The sequence below is a fragment of the Megascapheus bottae genome, unplaced genomic scaffold (assembly GCF_031878675.1).
Source record: "Megascapheus bottae isolate mThoBot1 unplaced genomic scaffold, mThoBot2.hap1 HAP1_SCAFFOLD_40, whole genome shotgun sequence".
NCBI classification, from domain to species: Eukaryota; Metazoa; Chordata; class Mammalia; order Rodentia; family Geomyidae; genus Megascapheus; species Megascapheus bottae.
In genome coordinates, this window is record NW_028327715.1 from 2,590,370 (window position 1) to 2,606,565 (window position 16,196).

Below are 16,196 nucleotides of genomic sequence, written 5' to 3' on the forward strand. Positions count from 1 at the left end.
AAGCCCAGGGGGCCAAGGCCGGAAGGCGCTGGAGGCTTGCGGCACCGCAGGAGTCCTGAAGAGCCGGCTCCTTGTGCAGGTAGCCGCAGACCCCGCCCCGTCCCCGCGGAGGACGCAAGGGGCGTGGCCCGGGAAGGGGCGTGGTTTGGGAGTCCGGGGTGGGGGAGCCCGGAAATTCCCTCCTCCTGAAGTCAGGCGTCCTGGGCCGGCTCCGCAGTCCTCGCTGCAGTCTGCCGCCCCGCGCCCCACGCCTCGCGCCCCCACGCCTAGGAGGCGGTCCGGGTGGAGGAGGGAGAGCGGGAGGGCCTCGGCGGGCGTCTGCTCCGCCCGCTGCCCCCTCTCCATCCGGGCCGGAGCCGCGGCCACAGCGACCCCTGCGAGCGCGGCCAGAGGGCAGGTAAGGACCCCGGCGCGGCCCCGCGGGCGGGGACGGCCGACCCCGCTCCCGGCGGCGCTGGGCCCGGGCGCCCTGCTCCGGGAAGGCGACTCTGCGATCGCCGCTCTCCACCGGCCCAGAGTCCGGAAGTTGGGGAGAGACTTCTCCCCTCCCCGGCCCGGCGGGCGCGTGTCTTCTGCCCGCGCTCCCAGCTCGCCGCGGCCGCGGTCCCGCCCCACCCCGGGCTTCCCGGTCCCTGCCTGCGTCCTCCGGGGCATCGTGTGCCCACCCCGCCCCCGACGAGGTGTGGGTGTTGGTGGGGGAGGGAGGTTGGGTGGGCAATGTGTGGTGTGAGTGGGGGGCGTTGAGCCTTCATTTGGATCCCCGAGCCCGATCAGGGGTCGCGGGGAGCGGCTCGTTTCTGCCCTGGAGAGTGGACGGAGGTCCGCGGGCCACCGGGCTCAGGGGGCCGCGGAGCCGGGCTGGGAGGACCTGGGCGCGGGGACGAGCGGGGGTGGGGGGAGCTCCGGGCAGCCCGGGTTGGATAGAAAACCGCCACCTGTGTCAAGTGTTCCTTTGTTTTGCCTGGGGGTGGGGAGATCCACCCTTCCGTGGCCACTGGAGCGGCACCGGGCCGCTCTGCCGCCTCCCCTTGCGTTCGGTGTCGGTCCACATGGGCTCCAGGAAATTTTGTGTTAAAAGTGTGTGTGCGTGTGTTTTCTTCTTGGTAATCGCTTCCAGCTTTTGCTTTATTGGGCAGAGGTGTTGTAAGGAGCTCCTGGAAAATCGTGTCTGGTGTGGAGGGATTGCTTTAGTGTGTGTGTTGTGAGTGGAGTGGACGCGGCAGTTCAGCCTGGGTTATTGTCTCAAAATCCATGGAACCAGTCATGGAATGACGTGCAGGCTGGTCACCTTGTAAGTGGCTCAGTGAAAAGTCTTCTGGTAGCACTGAAGCTAGCACATGCATGCCGTTTAGTTCGTCTGCCGATGGGGAGGTTGTCATAGGTAATTTCAAGAACATATGCCGTGGTCCTATAGATGTGCATGGTGGTGCTCCAAGTGTTTATACCATTCACTTCCTAAGAGTTAAATTACACACTTAGGAAAATACTGTTCAATGTGGGCATGTGACTGCATTTGCGAGAAAATACGTATTAAATCTAGGATACCCACCAACACAGTGCCTTGGCACACAGCAGACAGGAACCATTTTGATTGGAATAGATAATAAAGGAATGTCTTGAACTAGAAGCCAGGGTTCCTCTGTTCTTCACATACATTCGTACATTATACTTTGAGACAAAGTTACATTTCACCAAGGCCAAGTTTTTTTAAAAAAAATTATGTGCGAACCCTGCCATATCAACATTTAGTTTTATCAGAATTTTTAGACACTAGCTGAACCTCAGTGAACAATTGATATGCTTGTTGAGGACACAGAGGGTCCTAAATTTAGAAAAAAATAAAACCCCAACCAATTGGTTTTGGTCGCAATCTTAAACACAGGACTGTTCATATACATGTTTCAAGGATAAAAGATGAAAGGGCTCCTAAAATATGTACTTAGTTATAACTACCGTAATAGCTTTAATTTTCCAGTTAGTTTTGCTGCCTTCATAAACCACAAAATGGACTCCTTTCTGTTTGCCCGAAAGTGAAATTACAGCTTTTATCTGTCTTCCTGGGATAGGTGGAATTTGTCTTATGGATAGAGTATATATAATATTAATACATTGTTGGGGGAAAATGTCTAGTTCAGGAATCCTGAAACTGAAAAAAAATCAGTGTTTATATAAATGAATTTGTATCTTATTATATGTAGTAGTAAAAGAATAAATATACTAAAAGACAAGCAGTGACTGAATAAGAAACTTATTACCAATCCAACTTGTTTATTCATGGTTCATTTTCGTGGATCTTAAGTTATACATACTTTTTATATGAGTAATTTTTTTCCTTAAAAATATAATTAGCTCTTATGTTGGGCACTGGTGGTGTAAGCCTTTGGTCCTAGCTAGTCAGAAGGATGAGACCTGAGGATCAGAGTTCAAAGCCAGCCAAGGCAGGAAATTCTGAGCAGACTCTTAACTCCAGTTAACCAGTAAAAGCAAGAAGTGGAGGCATGGTTCAAAAGGTAGAACACTAGTCTTGAGTGAAAAAGCCAAGTGAGACCTTGCCCTGAATTCAAGCCGTAGCAAAAAAAAAAAAACCCACACAAATATATTTAGGTCTTAATCTAGTCAATCAGTTCCGTGGTCATCCCTTATTAGTCCAGTTAAGAAAGAAGCCGGGGCCGGGAGTTTGGCCTAGTGGTTAAAGTGCTTACCTAGCACGCATGAAGACCCAGGTTCAATTCCTTGGTACCACATACATAGAAAAAAGCCGGAAGTGGTGCTGAGGCTCAAGGGGTAGAGCTCTAGCCTTGAGGAAGTCCAAGGACAGTGCTCAGGCCTTGAGCTCAAGCCCAGGACTGGCAAAAAAAAGAAGCCTAGTAAAACATTTTGAAAAGCATTGTTAAGATTTGCTGTCTAGGAATATACATCTGTCTGTTAAGAGATACAATTTCAATGAAATTATGCCTTTATAAGTTAAATATTTGCTGTCTTGGAATGCAAACTTGGGTGGCAAGACTACATTAAGAAAAAATATCTGCAGGAAACTTATTTCATTAAAAGATAGGTTAGGAAGGAGAAGGCTGTGATTGCTATCTTGTTTCTGAAGTGGCAGGGTGTTTTTGTTTTTCCACCGTTTGTTTTTTAACCTAGTTGTGGTGCAGTGGAGTTGGCCTTTGTGTAATGCATTAAGCCGAATACCTCTTATGTGTGCTTTTGTGTATCTGGGCTTTATTTTAGGTGGAAGTTTTCTTTAAAGAATGTGTGTAATGTATATAAGATACTTGGATTAAGAACTAAGTGTTTGGTGATTGGATTTAGAACTTTGGTGGGGCTTTACTTTGCCTTAGGGGTAGACTTAAAAAAAATGGTTGGGGTGGGGTAATGTATTGAGGGGTTACAGTTACGCCCGGCAGGTAGTGGGTATATTACTTTTTGAATTTTGATACCTCTTCTCATGCTTTTCTCCCTCTTTTGCTCCCCAACCCCCTCCAAGTCATCTTCTTTTTCCCCCTTTCTTCCCTATTTCAAATAAATGCATACAGTAACAACAGGTAGGGTTAGGTTTATTTAATCTTAATTTTTATATACCATTTAGTGTGTATAATTGCCTTGAAAATGCTATGTACTCACTTCCAAATGTATAATAATTAGAGAATTTCAGACAAGATATTTGCAATAATGTTCTGGGTTCTTTTAGGATGATAATTCTTTGACTATTTTGAGAGTAGACACTAGGTTTACTTACTTTAAATGTAAGTGAAAAATAAAATAAATACTGTTGTGTTGTCAAATACCCTGTTTTTCAGAAAACTGGTCAATATATCAACACGGCATTTTGGCATCACGGGAGTAATTTTTTTTTACTTTTGTCCATTTTTATTTTTCTAGAGCAGAATGCTTTTAGACCAATAAATCCAGCCTTACATTTGACATTTGACATTGATTGTTAGGAAATTCTGTGAAAAAATAAGTTGTCATTACTTAAATTTTATGAAAGTGTATATCAGCGCAAGGAAGATATACATCTTCCTTCAAGGGATATGTTTCAGAAGAAAGCAAATGACTGTATGGTGTTAGAGTTTCAGAAATGCAGATGGAAAGACTTAGAAAAAATCATATTAAGTGAAGTAAGCTAGACTCAAAGGAACTTAGGCTCAATGGTTTCCCTTATTTGTCATAATCAGTAGAAACCTTGGGCTCTACTAGCAATAGAGCAAAATCTTCATACATAAGGCCATATAATGTGAAGCTAATTGAAAGGACCTCCAGGATATTGAAACAAAAGCCATATAATGAATGATTGTTGTCTTTTTCTTTCTTTTTTTATATTTTTATTACAATTAATAGAAGGGTTACATCCTAATTAGCTAGGATTATAGGTGTGAGCCTCTGTGCCCAGCAAGTCCAGTTTTATTTTTTTTAATATTGATCTTTTACTCAGTGGCAAGGCATATGCATATACATATATTCCTTTTTTGTGGGTCATGGGATCCTCAGCTTTTCAGCTCTGTCACTTTGAGCCACAGAACCACTCCTAGTTTTCTGGTAGTTAATTGGAGATAAGAATCTCATGGACTTTTTTGCTGGGCTGGCTTTGAACCACAATCCTAGCTCTCAGCTAGTACCCAGCAACATAAAGATTTTGAGCCAGGCACCAGAAACTCATGCCTGTGATCCTAGCTACTCCAGAGTCTGAGATCTGAGGATCACAGTTTGAAGCCAGTAGTGGCAACAAAGGGTCAGAAGTGGAGCTAATAGTCAAGTAGTAGGATGTTAGCCTAGACTGGAAAAAGGGAATGCATAACATTTAGACTCTACATTCAAGCCCCAGTACTGTGAAAAAAAAACAATCTTGTATTTCAAGTTATCTGCTTTTTGGACTTTAGTTAACTAAGCTGATTTAAACATCTAGAAAAGTTCTATTAGTGAAGAAACTAATTCTCGGCAATAATACTAATTGCATCCAAAGGAAAAATCATGAGAAAATATATGTTTATTTATTATGAATTAGATACTTTCATTCTTTACCTATAGTCATTGGAATGTCTTAAGTTAAAAGACTGAGATTAGCCAAAGACACCTAAGGCTAGTGTTGTAGACTCTGGGTTAGAAATGCCAAGTACTTATTTTTCCTTTGAATTATTACACAAGCATTTTATTAAAATCTTAGAAGAGATTAATAGAAATGAATATAAAGGAAAAAATCTAAAGTCATACAAATTGTCACCATCCAAACAATTAGGCACTAACTCATATCCTTCTTTAACCATATGGTTTCCTGATGCCTTTGAATTTTAATATGTTCAGCTGATTCCTTCCTATATATAAATACATATGATTTATACTCATTATCTATCTATCTATCTATCTATCTATCTATCTATCATCTATCTATTATCTGGACTCTTTCTTTGCTTTTTTTCCTCAATGACTCACTTTTTTATCAATGAAATAAGCATCCTAAGTATGATTCTGTACACAGGAAAATATGTCTGGACATGTTTGGATTACTGGTCAGTGCCCTCCACATCCTAAAAAGATATTCTGGATATAGAGGGCATATATGAGCCCCTGTATTCATGTGCTTTTGTTTCACATATATACTTCTCACATTTTCCTGTTCCACTCCTTCTAAAAGAGGAAGTTCAAGCATCTCGTCAGAATGTGATTCCCACATCTTCCCACAGCTTATTGTTCATCCCATTATTCTGCAGACTCCTTGCCTTGTTCTTTTAAAGAAGGGTGCTGCTCAATCCTCTGAGGCTGCAGATCTAACAACACGAAGTCCAGTAAAGGCACAAGTTCTAGGTAAGAAGTCCAATTTAATTCTAAAAATTTATTTGACAAATTTTCTTTGTAACATATTGGCTGCCATGTTTCATAATCAATAAAAATGATAGCTAACAAAGGTAAATTTAAAGGTGGATCCAAGGAACAATTACAATGGCATACTTCATTTTTTTTTTTTGCCCGTAGTGGGACTTGAGCTCAGGGGCTGAGCGCTGTCATTGGGCTTTGTCAAGGCTAGAGCTCTACTATTTGAGCCACAGCACCACTTCTGGATTTTCCCATGTATGTGGCAACAAGGAATCAAACCTGGGTCTTTGTGCATGCTAGGCAAGCACTCTACCACTAGGTCAAACTCCTGGTCCCCCTTTTTCCTTATAGGCCAAAAGTCACTTTGTAAATTGACCAATTTTTTATCATCAAGTTCTTTGAATAGGTTCATTAGAGTATGCCACAGAATTGGATTTCATAATGAGGTTCAATTTAATGTGTTCTGATACAATAGGAATGTCATGGGATCACTTACAGGGGAGAAGAAGTGATAAGCTCACTTAGACAAGAGACTAGATTTAGGAAAATAAGGTATGGATATAGAAATGGCAATGAGCAGATGAAGAACTTTGTTGGAAAAGGAAGGTCACAGTGGACAATTATGAGAAAATATCAATTCACTTTCTAGAACAGCATCTTTTTTAAGAAATATAATAAATCACTCTCTCAGAAATGATGCTTAAAGTTGCGAGAGCTATTATTAATGGAGAGTCTGATCTGAAACACAATCCTAAAGGTGCATGGTCACAAGGCCGTTCCTCACTGGTCTTGTCAGAGAAAGTGACACAGTAGGAACCACCTTGCCACTAGGGAAGTGAAAACCATCTAAGGAAATACTGTTCATTCTGAAAGTTTTAGATGCAGTGCAAATTTGATAAAGAAGTAAACTTCACTTCAAAGAATGCCCGATCTGGGCAAGTAGGGAAAAAAGGCATCTTTAATGAATGTTGCAAATAGTAGATTAAGTCACAAAAGAGGAAAACTGATTGCCAAATAAGAGAAGAAATAGTTCTTGAAAACACTTGCTGTTGAGGTGAAAACAATTGGAATGAGCTGCTGATAGGTTACTTAAATGAGGCAGATAAGAATAGGGTGATTGTGGTTCTTAATGTACAGTTATTTCTTTTTTCTTTTTTCCCCTTCTGGTTAATCTCATGTAGTTACTGTATCTGGCTTTGTTACCTGGTATTTTATATATACATTTATTTGTATATTTGGGAGGGGTGTGTGGTGAGAAACGGGACAAACATGAGAAGGGTTATCAATGTGCAAGAAGTAATGTACCCATTCAGTGGGTTTCCTCAGGAAACCCACTGAATGTCCATGATGGGGAGGTGTGGCCGTCCTAGTCTCCCTAGTCCTGATTTTCCCAGGGTAGGCAAAGGTGACTGGGCTGGCATGGTCCCAGAGCTTCTCTCACCCTCCTCAGGAATAGAGGAACTCACCCCAGCTCCCCATGTGGACACAGTCTCCTGGCAGGTCTCAAGCTCTCCTTCAGAACTCTCAAGCCAGGTGGGTACCATTTCACTTTTCCCAGGCCTCCCGCAAAGCAGCTCCCTAATGCCCCGCTCTGAAAACAGATTCCCTCCTCTTCCCCAACACACTCACTGCTGTAGTTGTCCTTTTGCTCCTGCCTTCTCCCCCTCAAGTTGTTGGAATGAGCTGTACCTAGGGAATAACATGAGGAAGTCACCTGCACTGTCCCTGAGTGTGACGTGTGCAGTTCTTGGTGGCTTCTGAGCACAGGATGGAGCTTGGGATGACAAGAATCACCCCATTCTTTACACTGAGTGGAGCCTGACATACCTCCCGACATAAGGTGAAGAGGCCTCTACCTGCCTCCTACATATCTGAGTGGGCATGGGTTCTCTGTGTCCTTCTAGGGCTTCCTAGTGAGGTTCAGTTAGTTCAGGACCCCAGAGAGAAGGTCACTCACCTTTAGAATTTGGAAAAGGCTTTGCTTAAGGTCTCAGTGAGGGCACCATGGAGAGCAGGGGGTGTTGAGGAGAGGGGAGCTTCTCCACGCACCACCCACAATTCTGCCCACCCAGCTGTTGGAGGCATGGGCCAGGACAGGCATTTTCACAGCTCAGGCCTCTGCTCCAGCCTCAGGCAGTGTGGGTGTTGTCCCTAGCATGCTACTTCCCAGGCTTCAAGCAGATTCATGTTGGGGCACCAACTTGGGCCAGAGCCTAGCCATTCGGTCTAGCCTAGGTTCCCAGGAGCTGCTTACCTGTTGAACAGCAGGGTCAGTATGTGCTGTGTGGTAGTGAAGGTGCGGTAGGTTCCCAGGAAGACTGGGACGAAGGAGGCATCTCCGAAGAGCAGGGCAGGTACCAGGTGCTCTACCAGCTGCTTTACTTTGCCTCCCCGCAGGTATCCTGCCTTGCAGGGATCAGCAAGGCTTGGAGCTAAAATATCCCCATACTGGGGTGAAGAAGAAGCAGCAATGGGAAAAGGCTCCTGGCCATCCAACAGCTTGGGGCTCCACTTCCTTCCCTCCCTCACACACACTCATGTACCCACATCCCACCCAGAATGCAGACACCTATGCCACACAGTACTAGATGTGATGACTCCCCCCGTTCCTGGCCCATGCTTCCTCCATTCACCTGTGGGATGTAGCGTGGGTTTCTGCGCAGGCAACCAGGCCAAGGGATGAGCCATTGTCTGCGAATGAGATCAAACTCTCCATTTTGATTCTTTCTGTGGAATAGAGGACAGCAGCAGGAAAACATCCTGCTGTCTTCAAAGTTTCCACACAAATGAGCTGGCTCAGCTGCAGCGCAATGTATGAGCTGCTAAGCAGTGCCCCCATTGTTGCCTAGCCCTCTGTCATGTCATCTCTTTAGGTGATGTCATCACACCCCGCCCCCCAGAGCCTGAGCCTCACACCTGACCCCTGCACATGTCCACTGGCTGCTCCCTCGGACCTCCTGCAGGTCAGGAGGAAAACTAGACCCATTCCCCTCCACATACCTTCCCACTGTCCTCTGTCCAGCAAATGTCCTGGTATTGAGGACATACTTACTGGCTTCACACCTGGCACAGCCAATCATCTCAAATGTGTTCTACACTACTAGTGTTAGTGCTTGTTGGCTTTAGTCCCCCAGTCAATCCACGTTGCAGTGATTCCACTTAGGGTCTGCTTGTGAGGGGGAGGCTGTCTTCCACTGAATAGTAGTTCCCTGTGTCCATCGTAGGCTGTGAACCTTGACAGCTGCTGTCAGCCATTTTACTGCCCTCATGTAGAGATGAGGTCCCTGCGCATTCTGTCTTGACAGAGAATAAATTTCGTTCGTACATGTTGTGACAAAAAGGAGATAGAGAAGCTACTCACATCCATGTCCTGAGACAGGACATGCCACAGGAATCACACACATTGTCCTTTGCCAGATGCCAATGGCTCACACAATCCTAACTGCTCAGGAAGCTGACCTCTGAAGAACATGTTTCAAAGTCAACCTAGGCAGGAAAGCCTATGAGAGTCTCATCTTCAATTAATCAGCAAGAAGTAGGAAATTTGGTTCATGGCCAATGTGTTGGATTCACAGGCTTGAGCATAAAGATTCAAGGCCCAGTCTCCTATTCAAGTGGCAGAACCGGCACAGCAAGAACTACTACCGTGGGCATGTGTCTGTGATGTCTGCATCACTTCTTGTCATAAGGCAGATGAAGGTGACCCTAGGTCGAAGTGTCAAATAGAAATGGAACTCTAAGACAGATATTAGGTACCCACATGAATCCATTCAGTGGTACATTTGGTAAGGATAGAAGAATATTGAAAATGATGAGAGGGCAATGTTCCCTCCAAAGGGTGACCCCTTGGCAATCCCTTCACCCAGAAGTCACGGCTGGACAACTGGATGGACACAATTAGCTGGATCTAGAATGAAAGCAATGCCATCCTCCCTCTCTGTACCTTAGCATCTCCTCCTGTTCCTTATAGCAATTTATCTAAAAACCAATTCCGTATGCCACAAAACACAGATGACAACAGCATCCTGGTAACCCCTTATAGATGGTCGCAAATACAAACAAAATTTGGTGGATTGCATAGTGTTTCACTGTATCCATTACCTTGGGATTCAGCCCTGAATGGGAAAGTGATTCAAAGTGACACAGTAATGTTAAGAAAAGAAAACACTATCAACTAAAAGCAAATAGTAAGATGGTTGACATTTGGGAGGAACTTGAAACTGTGGGTAAATTTGTGGGTGCTCTGCAGTTGTGAGAATACATATATGGCTTGTTCCAATAGAAGATCTTGGGAGAATCTTATGCCATATTAGAATATTTCAGGAAAAAACGGAGTAATTTCATTATGTGTACAATTTTCTTTTTCTGAAGGCACCTGTGTTTGTCAAGGGGCGAAGTGGGATGGGCAACGAGGGGCACCAATAGAAACTCATGAGAGCCCTCCATACACAAGATGGACAAGAAAGGAGGAGGGCACCTCTGTGCTTGGGAGGTCAGGGGAGGCCAGAGGAGGGAGAATCCTCCAGGAGATTAGGTAAGGAGGAAGTGAGAAACTGAGGAGCAGGCAGAATAAAACATCAGAAGTAAACAGATTGAGGTGGAATTATGACTGCAATGATCAACAGTGTTCCAGGCACTAAAGTGCCATATCTGTAATGCTTTTTACCAGAAAGCCCTCCAAGTCCATCTAGAACAACACAGAGCTTAGAGTGATTTAAATTTCCCGACTGGTGAACTCAGGGAGATAGTAGGAATGTCAGCATCTGGTAAGTTCCTGTTGGGGAGAGGTCCCTGAGCAGCCCACTTGGGACTGCTGACACACTGAGACCAGATTGTGCTGTCATGAGGTGTGGGACCCTATGGAAACAGTGGCTGAGGATGGGCAACCAGCTGCTGGCTCTGGGTGGAAAGACCTGCTCAACACCATCACTCAGGTCTTCTTTAAACACATAGCCCAGAATGATAAGGGTTCAATGGATGAGTGCATAAGTTGTGGGTAGGCCAAAAAGTTTTTATGGAAATAGAGACTTAAGTAAAGGGAGACAAGGAACCTAGGAGAGAGCTAAAGGAGGGAGCAGGACACAGACCCAGCCCTGATGCACAGAGCACCAGTGCACTTCACTAACCATACAAAGGACAAAGGCCTCATATCTAAAATATATCAACAGCTCAAAAAATTGAATTACTCTAAAACTAATCTCCAAAGTAACAACCATCCCATTAAAAAATATTAAACACAGTCTTTTCTGAAGAAGAAATAAAAATGGCCTATAGACACATGAAGAAATGTTCAACATCTCTGGTCATAAAAGAAATGAAAATCAAAACAACTCTAAGATTCCACCTCACTCCAGTTAGAATGGCCAGGATTAAGTAAACTAATAACAGCAGATGCTGGACGGGATGTGGCCAGGAGGGATCACTACTACACTATTGGTGGGAGTGCAAACTCATTCAACCACTGTGGAAAGCAGTATGGCAGTTCCTCCCCTATGACCCAGCAATTCCACTACTTGGCATTTACACAATAGTCCAGAAACAAGAGCATACTAAATCCACCAACAAAACGATGTTCATTGTAGCACTATTTACCATACCAAAGATATGGAACCAACCCAGATGTCCCTCAATTGATGAGTGGACCAACAAGATGTGGTATTTGCACACAATGGAATTCTATGCTGCTCTCAGAAAGAATGACATCACCCCATTTGTAAGGAAATGGAAAGACTAAGGAAAAAATCATGTTAAGAGAAGTAAGCCAGACTCAAAGGAACGTAGGCCCAATAATCTCCCTCATTTGTCAAAATCAGTAGAAATCTTGCACTCTCCTAGCAGAGATTTACAGAGACATTAGGCCAAATAGTATGACACCAAATGGAAGGAACACCAGGATAAGGAAATAAAACACATATAATGAATGACTGTTGTTCTTAATATACTATATTATCTCTCATCTCTTTTGCCATCCCTTGGTTATCTCATACTGTTACAATAGTTCACATTGTTATCTGAAATATTTTATATGGGATTAATTGGTTATTTGAAATGGGATAGGGAAGAAGGAAATCAAGATAAGTGCAGGGAGGGTGGGAGGCAAAGGGGACCATGTCATAAGAAAGGGTATCAATGTATTAATGTTTGTGAAGTTATGCACCTTCTATCTGGTGAATATAATGTAACCCTTCTATTAATCACAATAAAAAAGAAAAAGAAATATGCACCTTAGTATCAGCCACTTCTGCTACTTCCTTTTTACATTAGAATTAAGGTAATCTAATGGAATATCTAGCCTTGAAAATATAGCAGGCAAGGGACAGCCATATGATGCTATTAAACATTGCAAATGTGGTGAGGTCTTCTGGGAAAAATATTTAAGAGAGCTGAGATGGCTGGGATTGGGTGGGAAAAAAGAACACTACCATCCTCACTGGGTATCAGAAAGCCTTGACAGTTTCAGGTCAGTTCTGCCTCAGTCTGGAGAAGAACCTCAGGAGAAAGGCTGGTTGGATCCATCTTGCCTCTGAGTAGACAGGGCAGCAGGGGAGAGGAGGAACAGCAGCAGCTGGAAAGCAGAGGACCAGGACTGGATTATGCTGTCAGAAGGTATGCGGCCAGGAGAAGAGTCCTTGGGAAAAACATTTATGAAACAGATTGTGGAAATGGGACAAGCTGGAAGAAAGAATGGGGTCCACTGGAGGGATTTCTAAACTGTGAAGGAATGGAAACAGGGCTGCGGAGGAGCAAAAGGCACTGGGAAGTACACCATGCCTTGCAGCTTGCTCATCTATTTCCAAATCCCTGGCATCGGAGTTGACTGTTAATGGTAATGTGCAACGCAGGAATGTCAAGGCCAGGAGCCTGGCAAAACCCACATAAGTTCTCCAAGTGACCCCAGTTGTGTGAGTGAGGCCAGGGAGGCTGACTTGTAAACCCGTGCACCTGTCCAAGGAGAGCAGGTCCCCAGCCAAAGTGGCTAGAGCCCCATGGGGGAGGGGCTGCCAGTGCAGCTCTCAGGTGACCCCACCTATTCTGCCTGAGTCACAAGAGTCTGCCACACCCCCCATTTATCTCTGACCAATGGGATACAAGCATTGAGGCCCCGCCCACCATTCTATGCTGCCTATTACCCCTGGTATCCCTCTATGGGCTCACACCACTAGAGCGGTCGAGGGAGGTAGAGGTGGTGAGTGGTGAGAGAGCGAATCGAGGTGATGTTGGAGACAGAGTTGGAGGTAGACAGAGCTATTGTTGATTGTGAGAGGTGAGTGGAGTTTAGAGCCTGGGAATGTGGCCCCCCCACCTTTGCCATCCCAGTGCTGGGATGTCTGAGCAGACAAGAAGAAAAAAGGTAGCTGCAGGAAGGAAAATACTGCAGGAATACCAGCAGAGAAATCATCCTGATAGACCTGCAGCATCCAAGAACAAGAAGAACACTAGAGAGGGAGGTAACCCCAAGACCAACACCGCTGGGGACTGTCCTGTTCTCAAGGGGGTGGCCCAAGACCACGCACACCCTGAGCCTCCCCCTCCAATGGGCACTGTCACAGCTGCCACGGGCAAGGGGGTCACAGGTTCCAGTAATATCGAGGACCTAGAAAGGCGCTGCCAGCATCTGGTGCTCGCCCTGGACTCCAGCAGAACACAAATCCAGCAGCTGCGCAGTGACATCCAACAAATGAAGCACGAGAAGGAAGACCTGCAGGACCAACAGAGGGAGGAGAACCAGAAGATGGCCTGTGTGCAGGAAGCGCTGAGAGTAGAGCTGGAGCAGCACAAGCTGTGCATACAGGTGCTGAGTTCAGAGAAGTGGGATTTGCAGTCTGCCCTGGCCCACCTGCAGCAGGTGGCCAGTGAAAGAGCACTAGAGCAGGTGAGTCTCACCCGCCGCCTGCAGGCTGCAGAGCAGCGCATGGCAGAGCTAGAGATGACCTCGTCTGCAGACTCCACCAAGCAGACAGAGGCCGAGCAGAACAACATAGAGCTGCTGAAGGCCCTGAACCGTGTGAAGCTGCAGCTCCAGGCAAAGGCCAGATGCTGTGAAGACCTGGAGGATGAGAACACAGAGCTACAGGAGAGGCTGGAAGAGCTCCTGACCCAGAAGGCCGCCATGAAGATCCAAATGCAGGAGGGCCAGCAGGCACTAGAGGAGCGGGCAGGGTTGGAAAGTCAGGTCAACCACATGAGAGAGGTGGTGAGAGCATTGCAGTTGGAGAGAGACAGCTTTGCCGAGGACCTGAGGGTGGAGAGGTGCACAGGGCAGGAGAAGGTCCAGCAGCTGGCAGAGCAGGTGAGCCAGCTGAGAGAAGAGAAGGAGCAGGGGCTGGGGCAGGTTGGAGAGCTGGAGAGCAGGCTGGTGGAGCTGAGAAAGCAGCTGTCAGAGCTGCAGCCCCCGCAGCCCCCCGCAGGCCCATGTGAGGCTGAGCAGCAGCTGCAGGCCCAGGCCCTGCAGTGGCAGCAGGAGCTCAAGAACGTGCAGGAGCAGCTTCACATGCAGGTGGAGGAGAACCAGAGCCTCGGTCTCCAGCTGCTGGAGCAGCAGCAGCGGCTGTGGATCCTGCAGAAGAGGGCAGAGGAGTGGGATCAGAACGCCGAGGACCGGCGCAAGATCCTGGAGACGATGGAAAAGGAGCACGAGACCATGAGATGCACCCTGGTGCTCAACCGACAGCTCAAGAAGCAGCTGGGCCAGCTGCAGGATGCCTTGCAGAGGCTGAGCGCTGAGAAGGAGGAGCTGGCCAGCCAGCTCCTCTCAGAGCAGCAGGAGAAGACAACCCTGCAGGAGAAGCTGGCTGAGCTGGAGAACTTAGAGGGCAAAAAGACGACTGAGTTCAAGAGTCAAGCCACTGAGCATCTGCAGGAGCTGCACGACCAGTACGTGGCGCAGCTGCAGGAACTCAGAGCCACGAGTGAAGAGCCCGTGTCCTGCAGCCTGCAGCTGAGCTCAGAGAAGGAGGCCCTGCAGCAGCACCTGCTGAGGCAGACCCACCTGCTGAAGCGGCTGCAGCAGGAGCAGGTGCAGCGCAAGTTGCTGGCCCAGATGGAGAGGGAGAAGTTCCAGGGCACTCTGCAGTGCCTGGAAGCCACCAGACATGAGAATGCGCAGCTGCGGGCCCAGCTGAGCTCCCTGGCTTTTCCCAGGGAAGGAGGAGGCCTGGGCACAGAAGAGAAGGATGAGGAGGCAACTGCCTCTGAAGGGTCTGTCCCGGAGGATGTGGACAACCCCCAAAGCATGTGTGATTTTTACGAGGAAGCACTGTCCATTGCGGAGTGCAAGAAGGCGAGGCTCAGCCGGCAGCTGCAGGAGCAGCAGGCCCGCTGCGGATGCCTGAGTCAGCTGGCAGCCCAGTGGCAGAGAAAGCTGGAGGGCCAGGCCCCCTTCGCCAAGCGCTGGATACATGGCCTGTTTGAGAAGAGGAAGCAGGAAGCGCAGGCGCCCAAGAAGCTGAAGATCTGCTTCCACGAAGACCTGGCCGCCCAGGTGGATGGCCAGAGTGCAGTGGATGACCTCCAGCACCGCTGCAGCCAGCTGGCACAGCACGTGAGCGCCCTGGAAGAGACCATCGTTTCCTACAAAGAGCAGATGGACGTCCTGGAGAAGCTGTGTCAGGAGAAGGACGAGTGTGTCAGCCAACTGTCCCAGGAGAAGAGGAGGAAGAGGAAGGAGCTGCAGGAGCTGCTGCTGTGCCTTGCAGGGGAGGGCACAGAGTGCCAGGACGTGATGCTGGCAGCCACCCAGGCCCCTGCTGCCCAGGCCCCCTCACACCTCGCAGGGCCCCTGAAGATGGAAGTCAGGAAGGACCAGCAAGAGTTGGAAGGCGTGTGTCTTGAAGAAAACTTGGAGCCTGGCCCTGGAGAGGCTCGCGCGCTTGGGCCCCTTGAGAGCCCCACTTCAGAGCCTCCTGTTCTGCTGCTGCCTGCTGTCAAACCCCACCAAGATCCTGCAAGCTTGAGCCGAGAGTCCTGCCTCCCTTTCTTCTATAAGGCTGAAGCAAAGGATGTGTTCGACATCATCACCATCTGAAGATTGGGGCTACTATAAAAGTTACTTTGGGCATGAGTTTAATTATAACACTGGTGGGAGTATTATGTAGGGATTAATCTAGGCCGACAGATCAGCCACCAATGAGAGGTGGCCAAACTTTGTGAATGTCCATTGGTTGCTAGTGAAGAGCCTCACGTGATATTTGTAACAAAATTCTTTCCAAGAAGATGGGAAGTTATGGTGTACTTTTTGCTTAGCATATTGTCTTAGAGATGTCATCTTTTGAACTACTTTACCTTAGCATACTGGCATTTTGTGAGATAATCCTATGCTGATTTATGAAGTAGTTTTCATAATTCTTTAATTCGTTGAAGAGAAGATTGTATTTCCCTTCAAATGAATT

At 47.0% G+C, this 16,196-nt stretch overlaps 1 protein-coding gene, 1 long non-coding RNA gene and 1 pseudogene across 2 annotated transcripts; 2 read left to right on the forward strand and 1 right to left on the reverse strand.

Annotated features, from left to right (window-relative positions):
* The first annotated feature begins 369 nt into the window (after positions 1-369).
* On the forward strand, positions 370-8,457 carry LOC150039341 (uncharacterized). The gene is made up of 4 exons (XR_016534414.1): positions 370-397; positions 5,706-5,799; positions 7,259-7,341; positions 8,206-8,457. It is a non-coding gene; the product is annotated as an uncharacterized LOC150039341 (long non-coding RNA).
* On the reverse strand, positions 7,335-8,603 carry LOC150039342 (ral guanine nucleotide dissociation stimulator-like). The gene is made up of 3 exons (XM_090327875.1): positions 8,442-8,603; positions 8,063-8,256; positions 7,335-7,497 (listed from the first exon to the last, which is right to left on the reverse strand). Exons 1-3 carry the CDS (start codon positions 8,565-8,567, stop codon positions 7,434-7,436), a joined length of 384 nt encoding a protein of 127 aa, XP_090184001.1. The 5' UTR covers positions 8,568-8,603; the 3' UTR covers positions 7,335-7,433.
* A 4,529-nt stretch (positions 8,604-13,132) lies between these two features.
* Positions 13,133-15,832, forward strand: LOC150039343 (golgin subfamily A member 2 pseudogene; annotated as a pseudogene).
* The last annotated feature ends 364 nt before the right edge of the window (positions 15,833-16,196 follow it).

Excerpts from the sequence above, each read along its gene's own strand:
- LOC150039342 (XM_090327875.1), bottom strand. The coding sequence starts at position 8,567 with ATGTTTTCCTGCTGCTGTCCTCTATTCCACAGAAAGAATCAAAATGGA. Across the intron at positions 8,257-8,441 it reads ACCCACGCTACATCCCACAG|TATGGGGATATTTTAGCTCC; the intron begins GTGAATGGAGGA and ends TCTTCACCCCAG. Across the intron at positions 7,498-8,062 it reads CTGACCCTGCTGTTCAACAG|GTACAGCTCATTCCAACAAC; the intron begins GTAAGCAGCTCC and ends GTTATTCCCTAG.